Source organism: Lemur catta, chromosome 1 (genome assembly GCF_020740605.2).
Source record: "Lemur catta isolate mLemCat1 chromosome 1, mLemCat1.pri, whole genome shotgun sequence".
Classification (NCBI taxonomy): Eukaryota; Metazoa; Chordata; class Mammalia; order Primates; family Lemuridae; genus Lemur; species Lemur catta.
The window spans coordinates 22569058-22589259 of NC_059128.1; the positions used below are offsets into that span (position 1 = coordinate 22569058).

At 44.7% G+C, this 20202-nt stretch overlaps 1 protein-coding gene across 4 annotated transcripts in view; it reads right to left on the reverse strand.

The window, feature by feature from the left end:
• NRXN3 (neurexin 3) overlaps positions 1-20202 on the reverse strand; it is a 1488306-nt gene that overhangs the window by 1435659 nt on the left and 32445 nt on the right. For 2 of the 4 annotated variants that reach the window (XM_045562538.1, XM_045562529.1), the window contains exons 3-4: positions 3469-3498; positions 631-642 (exon numbers count right to left, since the gene is read on the reverse strand). In XM_045562538.1, the coding sequence (XP_045418494.1) occupies positions 631-642; positions 3469-3498 (42 nt within the window). The remainder of the gene's footprint in view (positions 1-630; positions 643-3468; positions 3499-20202) is intronic. The other 2 variants (XM_045562522.1, XM_045562514.1) reach the window with 1 other exon arrangement.

Below are 20202 nucleotides of genomic sequence, written 5' to 3' on the forward strand. Positions count from 1 at the left end.
TATGCTCTCTTACACCCTCCCAGCCCCACCCTTCTTAGCACATCACCCACAGTCAGAAAATCCCGACCCCCACAAATCAGGAAATACAACACAGAGGGAAATAAGGTCAATAAACAAATACCCCCTACATTCCACATTAAATAAAATTTTGGGCAATTTGCCAGTCCTCTCCCTTTCTCATCTATCATCCTTCCCCCACCAATGTTATCCCCAAATTCAGTTATTCTAAGTAACAGCAACAACAGTACATCATTTCACACCTCTCCTGTTCCCTCAATACATTTACTGGGAGGGGATCTTAGAATACACTGCACTAAAGTAAAATGTATCTTTCCCATATTGCGTAGCCACGTTCAGAATCCCCCAATCTGCTAGAAACAGCACAGCATCATGCATGAGGCCCATCCTCATTCAGAGGGAGGCAGACCAACGCAGAATCATCTCCAAACACCAAACATGAACTGCACTGAAGGGAAATGAGAGCATTGGCTTTTTATTTTTTAGTTGTTAGAAGCATTAAGTTATTAATAATCTGGACTGTATTCATCAGAATTGACAATCCCCTTGGATACATGAATATTTCAGAAGGCAGATTGAGAGTTATAATGATAAAAATAAAGCAGTCTCTACCTTTACTTCTACCTACAGAAATGAAGTGGAAGATCCAGTTAAGTAGAGGAGGCATGGTGTCCACCACGGAGGCGGTGAGAGAGAGAGAGAGAGTAAGAAGAGCAAAACATCAGCACACTGCAGACAGGCACAGAGATGTAACACACGCAACAAAATCTCAAGACAGTAAAGGCAGTAGCATTGCAACATCCCGAGAGGGCAGCACAAAATAAACCCCCAATGGGAAGCTTAAACCAGCAGTAAACCCTGTGACCAGCAAGGCTGCTCCTTCCACCAGCTTCGTGTTTAAGCTTTGTCCCATTCGGTTCTTCTCTGTCCCATCCTTAGAAACATGGCAGTCTGCATGCAAAAGCACTGCACAGCCACATGTATGTGAAACTGCACGCACGTAACCCATCTAAAAATGGTTAGGGAAAGTCTTGGTTCTCCTGTATTTTCCCAACATTCATGTGAGTCATGAGGCCCAGGAGTGTAACATCTATGTACAGGTGGTGCACACACAACATTCATGAATATTTCCACACATATTTGTGGGCATCAAAAACAAATTTTTGAGATTCAGTGGGAGCCAGACAGAAGTCTCTTTCTTTCAAGTTGAAGAAATAAGGAGAGGGAAAGGGGGTATTGGTGAGAAGAAGAGTTTTGGCTTTTTAGGGAACAATCAGGGCAAGGACAGACAAGGAGGTGGGAAATGGAAAAGAATGAGAGGAAGAGAAGTGTGGTCAAAGGACCTCCTTAAGAACAGATTAAACTGCAAGTTGCAACTTAAAATATTAGTAGCACTGGTCACCCAGAAGAATGCTGCATCCTTTCTTGAAATCCCCTCTAAAAAGGAATTTACAACATCCATGTCTGTCATTATTTCTTTTCCTTTTTGTGGAAGGTACCAGACTTATTTCCCTGGAGCACTGTTGTATCTGAATAGTCTATACACGTACATATCAGTTCTGGGTAAAGAATACAATATAGGTTCTCCAAATGCTTTTCATACCCATGTTGGGAGTTAGCCTTCCAAAATACCTACACTGCTTCAGTATGTCTGAAATAAGCTAAATCAAGATTGAGGAAGTCCCCATTAGCCCATCCCATCAGCCTATCCCATCTGCCATTCTCTGCTACGATGTCAGCCATGTGATGCACTCAGTCCTCCAAGCTGTGAAAGCTCTGAGAACTCCTGAGGGACAGCTGGGAGCTTAAGGCTCAAGGCTGTAGGAGGAGTTCTGTCATCATGGCTCTGAGGGCCTGATCTTACTGGTGAAACTGATCACCACAGTTGAGCCTTCAAATTCTAGGTATCACAGAGCTCATTTCCTTCTACTTCACAGAGATGTGCTCAACTCTCTCAACCCACACGGACACTAGGTCCCCATCAAGCACATCTACTTCTATCTACCTCATAGTTACCTGCTGTTGGCACCTGCTTCCCTGGCTCACCTACAAGAAAAACAAAGGCTTCATCCCAGCCTCTTCCAGAGCCCCATCTAATGCTGGAGAACTCAACTATCCTCCTCCCCGCACTTCTCTTCTTTGACGTCTGCTCTCTACCAAGCTTTCTCTCCATTGTAATTTCCTAAATCCACATCATGGACCTCGGCTCAGGCCTGGAGGATACACTGTATTGGAAACAGGGGCTTCTTCCTCCTTACCCTGCCTTAACAATTCAGGATGCTCTAAAGTGCCCACCTCCACAGCTACCACAAACAAACTTCTTTCAGCACTGGATGGTTCCTTGGTCGATCATACGTTCCTTTACAGCAAAAATGTTTGATGGACCCAGTGTCCCTAGGAGTAGGGGAGTCCCACCCTCCTCAAAAGATCAAGAAAAACAGGAATATATGGGAGTACCCCTCCTTCCCCTTTTCTCTGGTCCTCCAAAAGAGGTGCTGAGTCCCTGTGTATTTTTTAAAAAGACAGACAAAAAAAAATTGAAGTTCAGTCTTTTGGTGACAGGCCAAGGCAGGTAGCCCAATCTTGCAATCATCCCAAGGCTCAGAAGAAACACAATAGTAGCAATTGAACTGTGAAGGAAAAGACAATTTTAAGTAGGCTCAGCTCTCAAATCCTGATTTAGGCTGATAATGTGGAAAATTTTTATTTAGGAGAAAAAGGCTTCATTCACAGCCCACCCTGTGCTTAGCTGAGCTGAATTTCCTGCACAGTTCATTCCTTGCATATTTGAATATTTTAGGTTGCAGATGCTGAATTTACAGATCTTTATATGCAGTTTTCTTCAGGGTGTATAATGAGTTAGAATCCTGCCATGAGGACATTAGCATGTTCTTTAGGTGATTTTTTTTTTTTTGCTTTTATATAAAACCAAAAACAGTCCAAAACCCCCCAAGGGCTTCCTTTGACCTTTGGAGGCCAGAACATCATTATGGGCAGTGGAACGGAGGGGAAGACAAAAAGCCAACCTCCCCTCTGAAGGAAATTCAGGGAGGAGCCCAGCTCCTCTCCCCCAACCAGGGGCCCTGCACGGGGCCTGGAGAGGAGCAGGAGGAAGTTAACCACTTGGTTGCTCTGAAATTAGCTTCATTCACCCCCATTATCGACGCTGTCATGCCTTGTTTCATGCTTCCCTCGCGGGGGTAGCCCAGCAGGGCCAGCGCCCAGGATGACAAATGGTGGTGGAGAATGGAGAAGCCGAGGGGACACTGGAGGTGGGAAACCACGATGCATCGGGGAAGGTGCCCCCACCCCACCCCACCCCAGCGCAGGGCAGCCCCGCTGCCAGCCTGGCCCACAGCAAGAGGGGCAGACAGGGCACCCAGCGACCAGCCAGAGGCGCAGAGGCAAGCGATTCGGGCAGCTGCAGGGCCACGAGCACAAAGCACCTACCTTGTTCACTCATCATGAGGTGGGAGAGGCCTTGAGGAAGGAAAAGAGGGAGAGAGGGAGAGGGGAAGAAGGGAAAGGGAAAAAGAGAAAGAAGACAAAGTTAAAATCCCAAATGCAACACAATCTTCTCTTAATTCTTGAGAGGAAAAGAGAGTGGCAGGGGCCACACACATAGTCACATATCCCCCACACACATGCTCAGGGGCATGCGACAAACACTGACACCAAGCCTTCCCGCTGCAGGGCGGAAGGAAGCCTGGCTTTCCAGTTTTAAGGACAGTCTTTTGTGTTGCTGAACTGCTCTGGGCCTAATACCAAGAACTTTCCAGGGTTCTATGCAGTAAGTAGGATCTGTGTTAGAGATTAGGTCCCTTGGGAAGCAGATTCAAGATGCCAGACAAAGTAGGTTTCTTTCTTTTAAACTACTTGTAATAGTAATAGCAATACATGGTCACTGTAGAACCTTGGAAAAATTCAGAAGAACAGTAAGAAAAAAATCAGTTGCAATCCCACCATCCAGAGGTTGTCATCTGATTTTCTTCCTACAAATATTTTTTTTCCTCTTGATATTCTAAAATTGGATCATATTGAATATACCAAATAAGTTCCTGCTTGCAAGAGTTGCTCAGACAACCTGAAACTGATTCTCCTATCACCCTTATCTTAGCCCAGTGCCAATACACCATTTCTCCACCACCATCTTTTCCTAGAAAGCCCCCAGTTGACCAGACACTTGACCAGACAGGCCTAGCCCAGGCTGAATGGATTAAAGAAAGTACACAAAGTCCCAGTAAACAAATAACAGAACTTATAGATATGTTCTTATGGAAGGCAGACCAGGCTGTTAAGAGCTCCTTAGTTCAAGGAAGCTCAAACCCTGATAAATCTATTAAAAGAAAAGATTTTCAACAAGTAACCAACTTGTATTGCTTCTATTATTTGCTCTTGTATTGCTTCTATTATTACTGGAGATACTTTACAAAATCCAGATCACCCTAGAGAACCTTTACTCAGGGCAAAATTCAGGGATGTAGGGGATTAATAAAGAAGGAAAGAAAACTCTGAAGTATGGAAATCTCTAAATGTTTTTGGAGATTACTAGAGATTTAGAAAAGTAATCACAGGCAAAATATAGGTCAGGCAACTGACTTTTAAAAGATCAATGATATATTAAATACATAGATACATGCCATAAATGTCATGGAGCCTATTTTTTAAACAAATTTTATTATACTACAATCATATTTTAAATACACAATCCTAGTGTCCATTGCTCTAGGACCAGGACTAATACTCATGCTCTAGGACCAGGACTAATACTCATGGAAGAATGAAATCATGCCAAAACCAGTATTTCTCATGATTTATTTAAAAAATTAATTTTTGGTCTTTCTTTTCAGAGAGTAGGGAGAGGAGGAGAAAGGGCCCTAGATTTGGCTGAGAGAAATCATCACAGAAATAACTATTCCTAAAATGCCTGATATTTCTGGACTGAGCCATGGCCTTCGGCATCCCAGTCAAGAGCAGGAAGGTAGAGGGGATGTGGGGCAGAGAGGGGGGTATGTGGAAAGAACAGGAACAGATGTGCAAATTCAGTAGGCAACAGGAGTGTTGTCAGCTTTAAGAAAGGAGAATAAGGAAGATCCAAAGAGTCAAACAGAGTTAAAAAAAAAAAAAAAAAAGGAAGAAAGAGCAAACACCGGAGATTAAAGATGTTTGGCAGCTATAAGACAGACTGAGTAGGAAAGACATGGAACCACCTTTATTTGACCCAAATAAATGTTTTTAAAATTTACCAAAAGAAGAGTGAGCAGGACACTTGGTAGTAAGAGGGGATTCAAGCCCTGGAGAAAACCCTACAGTTGGGCCTTATCTTATGTGCTTCTCAAAGTGTATTTCACTGCTGACCTACATCAACCACCTGGGGATGCTAATTAAAAATGAAGATCCCAGCCCCCACCCCAGCCCTAACGAATTAGGATCTTGGGGAGCAGTTAAGGCAAGATCTGAATTTTAAACAAATTGCCCAAGTGATTCCCATGCTCAATGGAACTTAAGAGCTTCCCCTTCAGAGTGGCAAATAAATCAAATTTTGGTAAATTAAATTGTATGATAAATGCACTACGAGGAATTGGATATTTAATGAAGCTACAGTGGATCCTTTTGTAAAGGCAAGAATCCTTTTAAAATGCAAATAACTTACCAACTGTGTTTTTAAAATTCAAATATGTACTTATCAGGTTTTATTAAAGCTACACATGCAGTTGCAGTATTGCCACTCAAAATGTTCATATTCTTCAACTTATAAAAATCTTAAATAGGAATATTAGGCCAGGAATCCAGATCTGAAATCCTGATGTCAAAACTTTAGTTTTGCAGGCAATAAACCAAAATAGACATGAAAAAGTGTAACGGGAAAAGGATAAGGGAGAGGAGAAACTCTAACCATAATATGATTTGAGTTTTATTTTGCTTTTTGAGGAGGGAATTTTATTCCACTTTGAAAAGCTTTTACATCAGTATCTTTTCTTGTACAAACCTATCCCAGAGCTTGCAGAGTTATAAACTGGAACCAACAATTGCATCGTGTCCAGGTCTATTCTGAAATTCTGTTTCTCCCTCTTTCCACCTCAAAACACTCCCACTTGCTGCTGAAAATCTCAGGCCCCACAACGATGAATGAAAAAACCAAAAATTTAAGTACCCACTATATGCAAAGACTGGATAAGGTAGTTGGAAGACAAATGCATATGATACCTTGTTCCTGATCTCTAGGAGTTTAGAGTCTAGCTGGGAAGGTTTGTGTGTTTTTATTCACACCAACACATATATGACATATATACTGATACCTGACAGTGACTCATAGGGGTTAAGATCAAGGACTTCGGAGTCAGTTTGACCTGTATCTCTACTACTGCCTAGCTTGTGACCCAAGGAGAGTTGATAAACACCTCTTTGCCTTGATTTTCTTATCTTTAAAATTGGGACAGGACGCTAATCATGCCTACTTCATAGGTTGGTTTGAAGATTAAATTAATAAATGTAAATCTGTGCCTGCACATGGTAAGAGCTATTAATATATAAGGGTTGTTTTATTTTTATTATGTTATGAAAATATACTGATGTGTCAGGCAACACCTATTATAGTGCCTGACACACAATAGGTGCTCAGTATGTGTGTGATGATTAATGAGGAATGAATGGGCAATTGCTGAGTGTCACATGATGAATTCAGATAATAAAGCCAGTAGGGAATGTGAGGAGGGTCCTGGGTGCTCAGAAAAGGTTTCTGGAGGACAGAGGGATCTGAAACAGGCCTTGGAAGATGGTTTAGGACATTTCAGGGAGCACCCTACGGGCTCCCAAGACCACAGAGTACATTTGTAAGGACTCTTCAGTTCAGCTTTTCAGAAGTTATTAGGACACTGCCAGGCACACGGTAGGTATGTCATAGCATGCTATACAAATAAAGGGATGAATACGTAGTAGCAGTTCATATAAATTAAAAAATGTAAGACGATCCTAAGAATTAGAGCATGAAGGCCTTGAGTTTCAAGGCTAAGAAAAGTGAACTTGATCTTGCAGCTGATGTGAGACATTGAGGGTTCATGAGCAGGAGAAGGACCCAAGGAAAATGATACCGAGGAAGATTGTTTTTGCAACACAGTGGACGGGATGGATTAGAGGGAAAGAGATGGAGGCAGAGAGATCAGTCACAGGCAAAGGGCCTAAATCAGTATCATGGCCGTGGGAAGGAGATGGGGAAAAAGGATTTTTAACAGGCTTTGGTGATGGATGAAATGCTCCATGAGAGGGGTGGATGGGAAGACTGGGGGAGCAATGTCAGAAACAGGAGGATGGGATGGGGAGATGGATTTGGGGTGAGGGGATAACGAGTTCTGTTTGAGACAGGATGAGCTGAAGAGAAAGATGAATCTCTCAAATAAAAACATCCAGTGGGCATTTAACGAGGTAGGACTATGATTGGAAAGAGAGTCTGGGCAAATATAAGGGGCTTATCACATCCCCTTCATGGAAGGGAGGGGCAGGGCTTGTGTAAGTGAATGATGCCCAGAGGGCAAAAGGGGTTGGAACCCTGGGTCTTAACCTGGGATGGGTGGGGAGAAATTGAGATATCCTGAAGGTTCTTTTTTTTTCCCCAAGCATATTCAACATTAAATATAAAAAATATTTTATATTCAAAGAGGAGAGGCTGGGCACGGTGGCTCACGCCTGTAATCCTAGCCCTCTGGGAGGCCGAGGCGGGTGGATTGCTCGAGGTCAGGAGTTCGAGACCAGCCTGAGCAAGACCCCGTCTCTACTAAAAATTAGAAATAAAAAAATTATCTAGACAACTAAAAATATATATAGAAAAAATTAGCTGGGCATGGTGGCGCATGCCTGTAGTCCCAGCTACTCGGGAGGCTGAGGCAGTAGGATCGCTTAAGCCCAGGAGTTTGAGGTTGCTGTGAGCTAGGCTGACGCCACGGCACTCACTGTAGCCCGGGCAACAAAGTGAGACTCTGTCTCAAAAAAAAAAAAAAAAAAACCAAAGAGGAGAAAGAAATTAGATGGCTTTCCAACATAAATTATAGAAAATAATGCTCAAAAATTCTTAACTGAGAAGGATATAATTAGCAAGGAAGAAAATAGAATCTACGCTGGGTGTGTGTTCTATACATGGTTGACAAGCAAGGGGTTAAAACGAAGATGGGCCTGCTGACCAACCTGGGAAGCAGAGGGTGGAAATATCTGCACAATGCCTGTCGGGGGACCTGCACCCTGGCTGGGTTTAGAGTTTGGCATGTATTCTGAGTCCAATGTTTCAGGTCTGCCAAAAGAAAAGGCATGGGCTCAACAGGGGCTCATAGAAGCAAAGGGGACCACACCTTTCCAAAACAATCTCACTACAGCCTCTGGCTTTGAACAGATCCTCCACTGTGACTCCAAAGCCTAAGGGTGGGTAGGGAATAGGGGATGGGCTGGAATGACCTTCTGACAGGCAGGAAATGAATTGCCAATGTAGAATTCTTATGGAACTGCAATGCCTTTAAAAAAATAAATAAATACAGGAAACAAAATAAGAAAGCAACCAAAGTGTCCCCTATCTGATGTCATACCCTAACAAAGCTCTACCCCAGCTGGATCTGGGCACAATTCTGAATCCCAACAAGATATCCAGTACTTTTATCCCTTCTGCCTCCCTCTTTCTGGAGTTATATTCCACCCTTCTTGTGTCTACTGATGGTGCACAGGTTCTCAGGGTACATACAGGAACATGAGGAGAAAAAGATTGCCAGTTGATAAGACATACAAAGCTGAAACTGCCTTAGAACAGACTGCAAATCATATGTAAATGATATGCAAAATATACGTATGGCCCTCTAAACTATATTACACCCTTTGGGAAAATCCCCATGGAGATAGCTGCTTTTGCAGCTCAGGAAAGTGGAAATGGCTATGAAAGCAAAGTCATTTGTAAGCGGCTGTGGCCATCATGAAGCCTGTCATGAGAATGACTAATACAGAGAATAGAAACCATTTACTGAAACAGGCAAGAGGAAGATGTAATGCTCGGGAACCAGGCCAGAAGTTGAAGGCCTCCATCATTTAAGCCAATACTGTGTTCCCCTCAAACCTGTGATATCCCACCCACCTCAGATGGTTTTCAAATCCATCCTTCTTTCCTTTACCCTAGCTGGGTAATTAGGAAAAGGATTTCAGGGAAGGAAGGAAGTCACTCATTGCGGGGTGTGGGGGTGGCGGTGGACAGAATTCAGAAAAAGAAAAAAAAAATAACCAAGTTATCTTTGCCAAGACCTTTATTTCGTTCATTCTGAGGGTAACTTTTACCCCAGTGAAAGATCCACATATATCATTTTTTTCCATACTGAAGTAGCGAAATTAAATGTCACTAATTGCTGCAAGTGCCAAGTACCAATGTTGAATTCTTATGAAACCACAAGGACTTTTTAAAAGAGTAATTACATAAAATCAGAAGGTAATGGAAACATTCGCCTGATGTTTCCGAAAGAACTCAGGAGACTGTGAGGGTGAGAGGGGGTAGAGTCCAATGAACAGAGACACCCAAAGTGCCTGCAGGGTGACCAGGAATTTGCAAAAGAAAAGAAGAAAGAATTTCATGTCCAGATTTGCATTTTAAAGAGGGAAGTGGCTTCATAACCCCCGAAAAATGACCTGGAATAGGAGGAATTTCATGTTTTAATAGAAATATACATCTTAGCATTTTAAGTACCTAAAAGATGAAATTCAGTTAACTTGGTAAAAAGGTAATTATATTAATAATAACAGCTAATATTTGTTGGCTGTTTATCACAGACAAGGTGTGGCTATGTGTTATCTCATTCAATATAAATTCCATGGGAAAGGCATTGCTATAATTTCAATTTTATAGGTGAGGAAACCAAGACTAAGAGTCAAAGTCACACACTACTTAGGAAGGGGTGAAGTAAGGACTCTAAGCCAGCAGGTGGCCTTTCCAGCCTGTGACAGTAACGACGACACTAGCTACCTCTCTAATTCAGCTCTGGTACAGATGGGGAAGCAGAACACAGCGGCTAGATATTAATGCAACTTCATTTACGCCTCTGCCCTTGCATTTTCAGGGGCACTGGAAAGCCCTTTGACATGGCTGTCTTCTCCTCCGCCTCAAGCCTACCAACAGATTCTAGTAAAGCATGAAATCCTTCCTTTCTCAAGTCATTTCTTGGCATTATTAAGCCACTTCCTTCTTTAAAATGCAAATCTCAGACTCCTCAGTCCTTGACACTGTCACATGCAAGATCATCGGGACAGCCAAGCTAAAGGTCTCTCCAAGAGAGGTTCACTCTCCGGGGGCGGGGGGGCGGTGTCTTACAGCAGAGCCTAGGCCCGGTCCAGATTTTGATCAATGACTTGACTGAGGACATTCATAGCATGCCATCTGGATGTTGTGATGACCTAAACCTGAGAAGAATAGCTAATTTGTTAGATATTAGAAACAGGGTAACAAAAGGATGGGCATAGAAAAAGTGAAATTTACTTTTAACGGACAAATATAAATGCTGGCACTCAAGTACAGTCTTCTACTCCCGACCCCCGGAATAAAAATGTTCAATAGTCTCACCTCTTCTTAGCACTGTCTGTACCAGACTTAGGGTTTTGTTCAGAATATGATGCTGCACATTAGGAAGGGCATTAATCAGGTGGGCTGTGTCCAAAGGAGAATAGCCAGGATGATGAGAGCTCCAAAGTCATGTCCACGTGCAGAACAGCTGCAGGAACTGATATGTGCAGCCCAAACAAGACAGGGCTAGGTAAGGACACGAGAGCTGCCTTCAAGCATTTTTAAAGTTGCACACTCAAAATAAAGGAGCAAACACATTCAGCATGAACAGAGGCTGCACGATAAGGGAATTTTTGCTTGCCAGAAATGCCATAGAAGAGAATCAGAGTAGGGGGTTTAGGACATAACTACCAAAAATCCCTTCTGACTCTAAGACTCTTTGCCTCTATGACTTCAGGTATCTCCAAAGAGGCCAAGCAACATATTGGGTTGAACTATATAAAACTGCTGCTATTTGACTGGTTTTGACCTATAAAAATGGCAGTTTCCAGTGGTTGAAACTAATACCTTGAGAACACTACCCATAATCAGAGTGGTGGGCTTCAAGGACAACCTACCACCACTACAACCGAGCTCTATAAAGCTTCAAATAATCACCTGACAGCAGTCATGAGCTAACACTCTGGATGATCAACTGTTTACATACATGATTTTGGCTTTTCCACAAGCTTTTCACAGTACTGAGAATGAACTGAATAAGCTGATGATGATGATGGTTTGCACAGACACGGAAGACAAGGGATCCTGTTGATAATTCTCCAAGATAGCGGCCACCTGGGCCTCTCGGTTTTGCCCTTCCATGATGCCACCACGTTCAATCCTCATCAACTAGCCCTTTTAGGATGTAACCATGCCAGCCCAGTCACAGTGTGCCTCTAGACCCACTGTGTTCTTACAGCATGGCAGCAGGACTGAACAGAAAGGCTTTCTCAATCGTGCCCATGAATCACCAACAGCTTCTGTATGTCCTAGCCACTGGGTAGAAGAAAGAATGTCCCCAGCACATTCCTAATCTATTCTGCATCTTAGTGGGGAAGGTGTGGTTGAGGTTTCCTCATGCATGAATGCCATGGAAGGCAGAGAGATGAAGGAGTCATGCCAGTCACTCCAAGGGCTAAAGGATCAACAACGATGACTTTTAGAAAAGACCCATCCCAAAGGAGAGGTTTTTGCTCTCCAGCTGTCATGGACTTCTCTACAGTAGTTCTTCGTTCATGAATGACATGAAGCTGGAAGGGACAGCCACTGTGCTAGATTTTAAAAGAAATGTGCTCAAATAGATCACAGTGTGCTAAACTTTAAAAATCCAAAGCTGGATTTAACAAAATTGAAGAATGGTTCCAAGCTTAAGTCAAATAAATCAAATGGACAAGCCCAGGAAGGGGAGAGGAATGGCTTTAGCATCAGTGCACACAAAAAATAGTCAAAGTTCTCATTAAGTTCAATTTAATACTATAGTCATTTAAAAAAAAAAGGCTAAGGTATTTGGTGTTGCCATTAATAGATGTAAACTCTAGGAAAAAGGAGCCCTGGGACCACTCTATAATGAGCTGATCCCAATCATGTCCATAATATTATATGCAGTGGGAACATCCTTCTTTGGAAAGGATGCAGGAAAAAATATGTCACTTTTCAGAGAACAATGACCTGGATGAAAGAATTTAAAACCCTTGTAAGAGAATGCCCAAAGAAACTGGAGATGTTTTAGCCTTTAGCAAAGAAAGTCCTTAAAGACAAAAGCCCTGTCTTCAAACACGGGGAGTGTAATTAGATCTATTCTGTGTGTCTCCGAGGGCTGGAAGCCATACACATGGTGAAAGTTACAGCAAGTGAGAACAGAAAGAGCTTTCAAACATTCAGTGCTGCGAGCGTGGAATGGAAAGGCTCAAGGAGCAACGAGTTGCTTCTTGCTGAAGTTCAAGCCACGTCTGAATAAACTCTTACAGAAGAGACTCAAAAAACAGGTGCACAGAGAGCCTTGACAATCTGTTGGGTCCCCTCCATTCCTGAAATGCTGATTCTAACAAAGATCTATGAGCACAATGTGGCAGGCAGTGGGGATGCAGGCATGGGTAAGCCTCCCTTCTCAAAGAGTAAGACGCTGCCTACCTTTGAAGAGCCCACAGTAGCAGACAAGGGAGCCAGATACAGCGTGGACTACAGTGTATCATGATGATGGCTCTGCTAGCCCTGTGACCTAAATGCCTAAACTCAAAGGAGGATCTTCTACCTCCCCCACCCACTTCCCTTAATGTACCTGGAGCTATAATATAGTTGTTAAAAGTGAAGCTTTCAAGTCTCTTCACCTTCCAGATTACTTTCCTTTGAAACAGCAATTCCCAAACTTTGGTCAAATCCACATCACCTGGGAGAACTATTCTACTTTAAAGAGCCTGGCTCTCCTTCATTAGCTGTCCAGGTGATTCTGATGCTTACCAGAGTATGCAAGCCACTGTTCTCCACAGCCCAAAGCCTGGATGCAAAGCCCAGCTCTACCTCAGAACTAACTGGGACTTTGAGCAAGTTAACTTTTCTGTGCCTCCTTCCTGTAAAATATCTGCCACTCAGCTGAAAAATATAGCTGTAAAATATCCAATCACATGCAACCACATATGGAATACACTTAGCACAGTTTCTGACACATGGAAGGGCTCAAAAACTTGTAGTTATTGCTGTCATTATTTAGAGGACTGGTCTATCCAGGCTCTCTCTCTGCCCCACCACCTGCCTCTTGCCAACACCATTTCTCTAATAAGCTGGCAGCACGGCGAGACGACCTGACCAGTCCATGCTCAGATGCCTCCCTACACGGTCACAGTTAGCTAAGCTACCCCACAAGGGGACCGACTATCCTGGACTCTCGGCTGTACTCCCCCTCCCCACCCCAGAACACTGACTAGCTTAGCCCTTACCAGACCTCCTGTAAGCAGGTATACAGACTGGAAGGCTCTCCAAGGCTGACCCAAATGAGCTGTGTGTCTCAGCTGAGTTACATGGAAGTTCTGTAGCCTCACTTTCCCCTCCGGTAAAGGGAGGGAATTGGTCTCACCAGTGGCATTTTGAGTAGCACAGACCTTTGAAGGAGGCTCTCCCACACATCATGGCACATCTAGCACTCACTGCCCCTCAACATTGGAGCAACGAATAAACACCCACATATATTTTGCAGGGCAGGAGCGGTGTTATTTCATTGAGACTACAGCATATCTCTAATGATTTTTCCAGCTGTAACTCTGGCCTTGCCTTCTTGAATGGGGAAATAAAAGAAACCATATAACTAACACCCTAGCGTGCCTGCCTGTCCAAGACAGTAAAGGAAGAGATTTTGAAAGTCTCTAGAAAAAGTACCAAGGCCCAGTGATCTTCCTTGAGTTAGCCAAAGCTGGAGGCAGCCTGGGAAGCAGCTCTTTACTCACACTTACTCATCAAGAACCACAGCTACGGGAGCCAAGGGGGTCTTCCCAGGCCCCAGCCGGGCAATTGGCTGGAAGTTGAGCACCATTAGCCCAGCGGAGGGCCCCCTTCCAATCCAATTATGCACGACAGTGGTGGATTTCCCTGCAGCCCAGATCCCCCACTGAGCCGAGCCCAAGATGGGCACTGAATAAAGATTGGTTCAGTTGCCTTCTGTCTCAGGGAGAACCCCCATAAAAAGCAGACTTTCTTTCAGAGGGATGTGGGGTAAAACTAAAAGCTGAGTTCTGAGCACTGTTTATTCATTCAGCCAGTATTTATTCCATCCCTCCGATGTGCTGGCCCTATGCTAGGCTGAGAGGACACGGTAGTGAACAGGAGTGTACCTTCATGGAGCGTACACTCTGGTAGAACTCTGAGGAGACATCTCCAGGCCCAGACATAACCAGGACTTGCATCCTGTTTCACCACTTTTTACTGGGAGGCATCAGTGAGTTATTTATCCTCCTTGAGCCTCCGTTTGTTCAGGGGGTAAAATGGGCCAAAGAACAGAATCCACCTCCTGAGAATGTCACATGAATGAAATAACACATGCAAAACTTAACATTTCAGTGTCTGGCTCAGAATACAAGCTCAATAAATGTCAAGTGTTTTTGCTAATAAGGTAATAAGGGAGAAAAGCAAGTGGGACTATTGCCCAAAAGAATAGGAAAGAAAAGACAAAATATGTTGTAGGTGCTACTGGAGTTGGGAGCTGTGAGTCTTTGGTAGGGGAGAAGGCATTCTCCTGGTTGCTACTCCCCAAGGTATCTCACAGTCAGATATCTAATCATACACCCTCAGAACGGAGGCAGCCTGACAGATCATCTGATTCAAACCCTTTGAGTTAAAGAAACCTGTTGCCCAGAGAAGTTACATGACTTGCCCAAGGGCATACAGCTCCCAGGAAAAGTGGCAGAAACACAGAGCAGAACCATACCTGCTTCTGACCTTGGGTAAAGGATGTCAAGGTTATTCATCTGTGAGCTGGTAGGTGCCTGGGACATGGCAGGTCCTCTGCAAATATTGATTCCCTTCGTCCCTTCTTACTGGTTCCCAGGCTCCGCTTGAGAGCAATGGTTGAGATCTAACTTTGAGGGATCTCTTAACTGGAAGAAAGGCCACGAGGGAATGTGTGACAGCTGAGAATGGCAGGTGCGTTTACAGAGGTTCTACAGCACAGCACTGGAGCACAGCTCTAGGCAATTAGAGACCAAGATGCAGCTAAAAGTAGATAGGGTTTTTTTAAAAAAAAAAAACCTTTCTGAGCCTAAGTGCCTTCATCTACAAAATGGAAACAGATGTTGAAAGGATCAGATTGGATAACTTATGATAATAGCTGTCTTATAACATTGCTAAGGGTGCCACGCACCCCTCTCAAGATGTCACATGCATGAGCTCACAATCATCAAAACAGCCCCATGAGGTAAATACTCTTATTGTCCCCATTTTGAAGAAAGTGGGGCCCACAAAGTTAAGGTAACTTGAACAGGTCGCAGTGCTGTGATAGAGACAGCATGTCAACCCGGGCAGCTGGCTCTGAGTCTGTGCTCTAGCTCAGAGGTGGCAAACTTTTCCCATAAAGGGCCAGATTGGTAATTATTTTAGGCTTTGGGGGCTGCAAAGTCTCTATCACAACTATCCAACTCTGCTTTGCCCACTTAAAAGCAGCCATAGACAATACATAAAGGAATGGGCGAGGCTGTGTCCAAAAAACTTTGTTTATGAACACAAATTCAAATTTCGTAAAATGTTTGTGTTACCAATTGTTCTTCTTTTGTTTTCAACCATTTAAAAATGGAAGAACCGTTCTTAGCTCAAAAGTCCTACAAAACCAGGCCGCGGGCTGAATCTGGTGCTTAAGCTGTAGCTGGCCAAATCTTGCTCTATCCTATGCTATCGCGCCTCCCAGTGTGTGCACTTTTATATAAAAAGTGCCTGAACTACGACCAGCATAGACTCAGTGGTCAGTAAATATTCGTTCTCCTTCCCTTCCATAACCTGGTCCTCCCCCTTCCTCCTACCAACCAAATCGAGCAGGTATCTTGTGCTGTGCCCGCGGCACGAGAGAGGAGGACTAGTGCCTTAGCAAGGTCAACTGCAGCCTCCTCAGTAAAGACTGCCCTGTTGGCCCCACAGGGGAGGAGAGATGGGGACTCTGCGGTTTGCGCGTCGCAAACATGAATGTGTGTACACCCAGAGGTCCCGACGAAATGCAGATTCTGATTGGGCAGGTCTGGCGTGAGGCCTGAGACTCTGTGGGCCCCGCAGGACACCCTGTGCGCAGCCAGCTTCCAGGGTGCGCGCACACAAGCCAGACTGGCCAGGCACTGCCTCCTGATCTCGGGCTCAGAACCACGTCCCCAGGCTGGACCGAACGACCCCCTGGAGACAGGGCAGGGCTCAGGACAAATAACCGGTCCTCTCCCCAAGGGCAGCCCTGAGATGACTTACACTGAAGGGGAAAGACAACGAGAGGCAGAGATCAAGACGGGGTGGAGGAAGGCGTCAGCCTCTTCAGCGACAGCAGCCTGAGGCCGCCTCCGCCCGGCAGACAGGAGCCCCTGCCCCCGCCTGCCCGCGCTGACCGACGGAAGCAGGAGGCCTATTTCCTCACTGGGCCTCTGAATAACTAGGGCACTTCCACAAGGTCACAGTTATTCATTTAAATTCCAGCTCTAATCAGCAGGCAGAGGCTGAGAAATTATCCCTTCTGAGGAGAGAGGCTGTCATTGGAGCCCCACAAACAGCCCCTCCATGCAGGAGGGAGCAGCAAGCAGCTCTGGAAACGGGGCCGGGGCGAGGGCTTGCACGCACAGGCCGCTGCGTGGCTCCCCGCCTTCCAGATCCTTCCGCCACCCTTGCCGCTTGCTCCCCTGCACACTGCTTCCTGTTCCCTGGGCAGAGACTTCTGGAACACGTGGGAGGCAGGAGAAGGTGGAGGGCTGAGGTCAGGGCGGAGCTGTCTGCCCACCTGCCCCACAGCAGCCCAGGGAGACCGGTGATAAATCCCAATGCTCAGAAACGTGGGATGAGGCACTTGACAGGGGTCCCTTCCAGGCCACCGGTGGGTCACACGGCTGGGACAGGATGCACCGTGAGCTCTGGCCTGGCTCGGGCCCCTCCAGACACAGCGTGCCGGCGGCCACACGTTCTGGTCAGTACAGAGTTTCGAGGTTCCACCGCGTTCCCTGCACTGTGCGAAGACTCGGGGGAGCAGACACGGAAGGGCCGCGCCCGGCCCACAGCTCTCTCGTGGAAAAGGCGGGGTTTCGAGGAACAGGAGTGCAGGCCCTGGCGGCAGACAGAGCCGAGATCCTGGCCCAGTCCCCAGCAGGAGGTGACCACAGGCAGTTGCTAAGCGAGCTGAGGCGCCTTTTCTCCCTCCGCAGTCGTGAGGATGGACATGCCCGGAAAGCAGCGGAGAGTTACACAGCGGCATGTGTGGGCGGAGTCAGAGCTGAGCTCCCGCTTCCGGTTCCGGGGCGCACTGCAGGTGCTGCTTGTTGCTGCTACTCTGCCCGTACTTCCCGAAGGCTGGGCCCAGGGGCTGGGGATTTTCCCACCCATTTTCCCCGGGTGTGAAGGACTCCAAGTCTCCAGCCTGTCTCTGGGACCTTAAGAAGGGTAGCGCCCCCCGGGCCTCACCTCAGACTGTGTTTTACAGTGGGGATACTTCTAACCCGTCTCCTCCACGTGTAAAATCAATCAATTAATCAATCGTCCCTTTATAGTCTTGCAGCAGCCTCTGGGTAAATAGTTACATTAGCTCATAAAATCCCCAATTTGTCTTCTGAGGGGAAGGCAAAAAAAAAATCGGAGAACCACTAAAGGCTTCTTGTTTCAGAACCACAGAGCCGCTGGCTCCAGATGGCCCGACCAGGGGCTCAGAGGGGCTCAGCCAGGGCCAGGCACATCCAGGGCCACGAGGGAAGGATCTAAACCAGTGATTTGCTTCAGGTGCAGAAACCACAAAAAGGCAGGGGGTTGGTGGGGCAACAGATTGGCCATCAGCCTTGGGCTTCCAGGGCAGAAGGAAGAGCAGGAGATTTGGAATTCACCTGGAATCCCGCCGTGGCCCTGCTACTCACCAGCTAGGTGGCCTCAGCACATCATGTAACCTCCCTGGGCCTCAGCTTCCTCAGCAGTAAAATGGGGCTCAGGCTACACACCTCAGAGGGTTATTAAGGGAACATCATAAGATAATGGCCGTGAAGTTGGAACGGTGCTCTGTCAGCTGGTTGTGTTTGCTGTTGTCTGAGGGAGGGTCGCTCACAGACCTCCACCGCTTTGAATGAACAAAAGGAGGCCTACGGGTCCACTGTGTTTCTCTCCATCATCCTATTTCATCCAAGACCAGTGTGGTGCCTTTGTAAGAATCAGACAAGGGTGCCCCTCTGGTCAGCCCCCCAGGCGTGATCTTGGCAAGAGGAAGGCAGGCTGGATTTCCAACCCCCTCATCCCCTTGACTGGGAGACCCTGTGCAGGGCCTCCAAGAGGTGACCCTGGTCACACTCTACCATGAACCAGGAAGAGGAGGGGTTAAGCCAAGTGGCACTTTTACAAACAAAACTTAGGGTGCTGGGCTTACTCCTTCACCTCCCTGAGGCATCCTGGCAAACATCATCTCATCAAAGAAGCCTTCCCTGACCACCCTTTATAAATTAGGGACCTCTTACCCTGCTTCATTTTTCTCCATAGCAATTACCGTCCACCACCAGATACTATCTATATATAATACAGACATATATATATATAATATGTAGGCATGTATATATATGTGCACATATAAATGTGCATATATTATGTACATATGTGTGTTTCTGTCTATATGTGTGCACATTTTAGTTCGTTGTCTGCCTCTGCCTAAAATAAAAGGTCCATGATGGCAGGGACTGTCTTCTGTTTTATTCACTGTTTGATTCCCAGAGCCTAGAACAGTGCCTAGAACATAAATATTTGTTGAGCGAGTGACTGAACTAAAATATTATTAAGTAAAATTATAAATTTAATGGTATCTTTCTAGAAAACGCTGTCCTGTGTTTTGGTTCAAACACCAATTATTTCTTAAGTAGAGGGCTAGCAGAAAAAAACAGACAGGGAAACCTTCCGCATTAGGTGGGGATAAATGTGTTATTCTTTTATGTTGTATAAAACACACCCAATTAAAAAGCAATGATCAGAAGGACCCTATTTAAATCTGGTTGATTATTTGAGATAGTCAAGAACAATAAGGGATAAATTCATTTGGAAAGAAGACTGCTGATAAAGAAAATGTCATATTACCTCTAAGCAAAAATAAACAAATAAGCAATGGTACCATTAGGAAATACTTATGAGATCTTCAATTGTTGAGAATTTTCAGTGATGAGCCCCAACATGTTCCCATGGAGTATGCACCGGTTTTAGAGTCAGAAAGCCTAAGTTTAAATCCCAGTGCTACAGCCGATAAACTCTATGATGATGGGCAAAACTACTTAATCCATGGAGCCCTAAGTTTCCTACACATTAAAATGAATATAACAATATCTATCTTGTATTGATGCCATCAGGATTAAATGTTAAAAGGGCTAAACAAGAAAACATGTAAAAATACCTAAGATGATGCTCCCTTCCTATTTGGTAGGGCTAATTATTCATCTTAAATCCAAGTTCTAGCCAGCTTAGAATAGTGTCCCAACCATTTTAAATCTTCTGACATGTCTTATCTATAAATGGTTATATCATTTCCTATGATCCTATATGTGTGATGTGTACATATGTGTCTTTACACACATGCTGCTTAAACTTAGGACTCTGGATGAGTATGCATTTTAGAAAGAAATGCACAATTAATAATTGTGCATTATTAGGATGGTTCTTCTGTTTTTCCATTGACAGAAACCATTCAAACCATTAAACCAATCTTTTTTTTTTTTTGTCACAGTGAGCATGTATTACTTACATAACCAGGAAAAATAAATATTTCTAATTTCATTGTGGAAAAGAAAAGACATTTCTTAGAATAAAAAGAAAGAAACCTTCTTTCACCCACATCATATTTTTCATGCTAAGTATGTCATATCTTCAACTTGTAAACACATAAAGCTATAGAAAATAAGTAGACATATGGAAGACAAGTCAAAAATGCTCATTAAATTGGAAAATATATATCT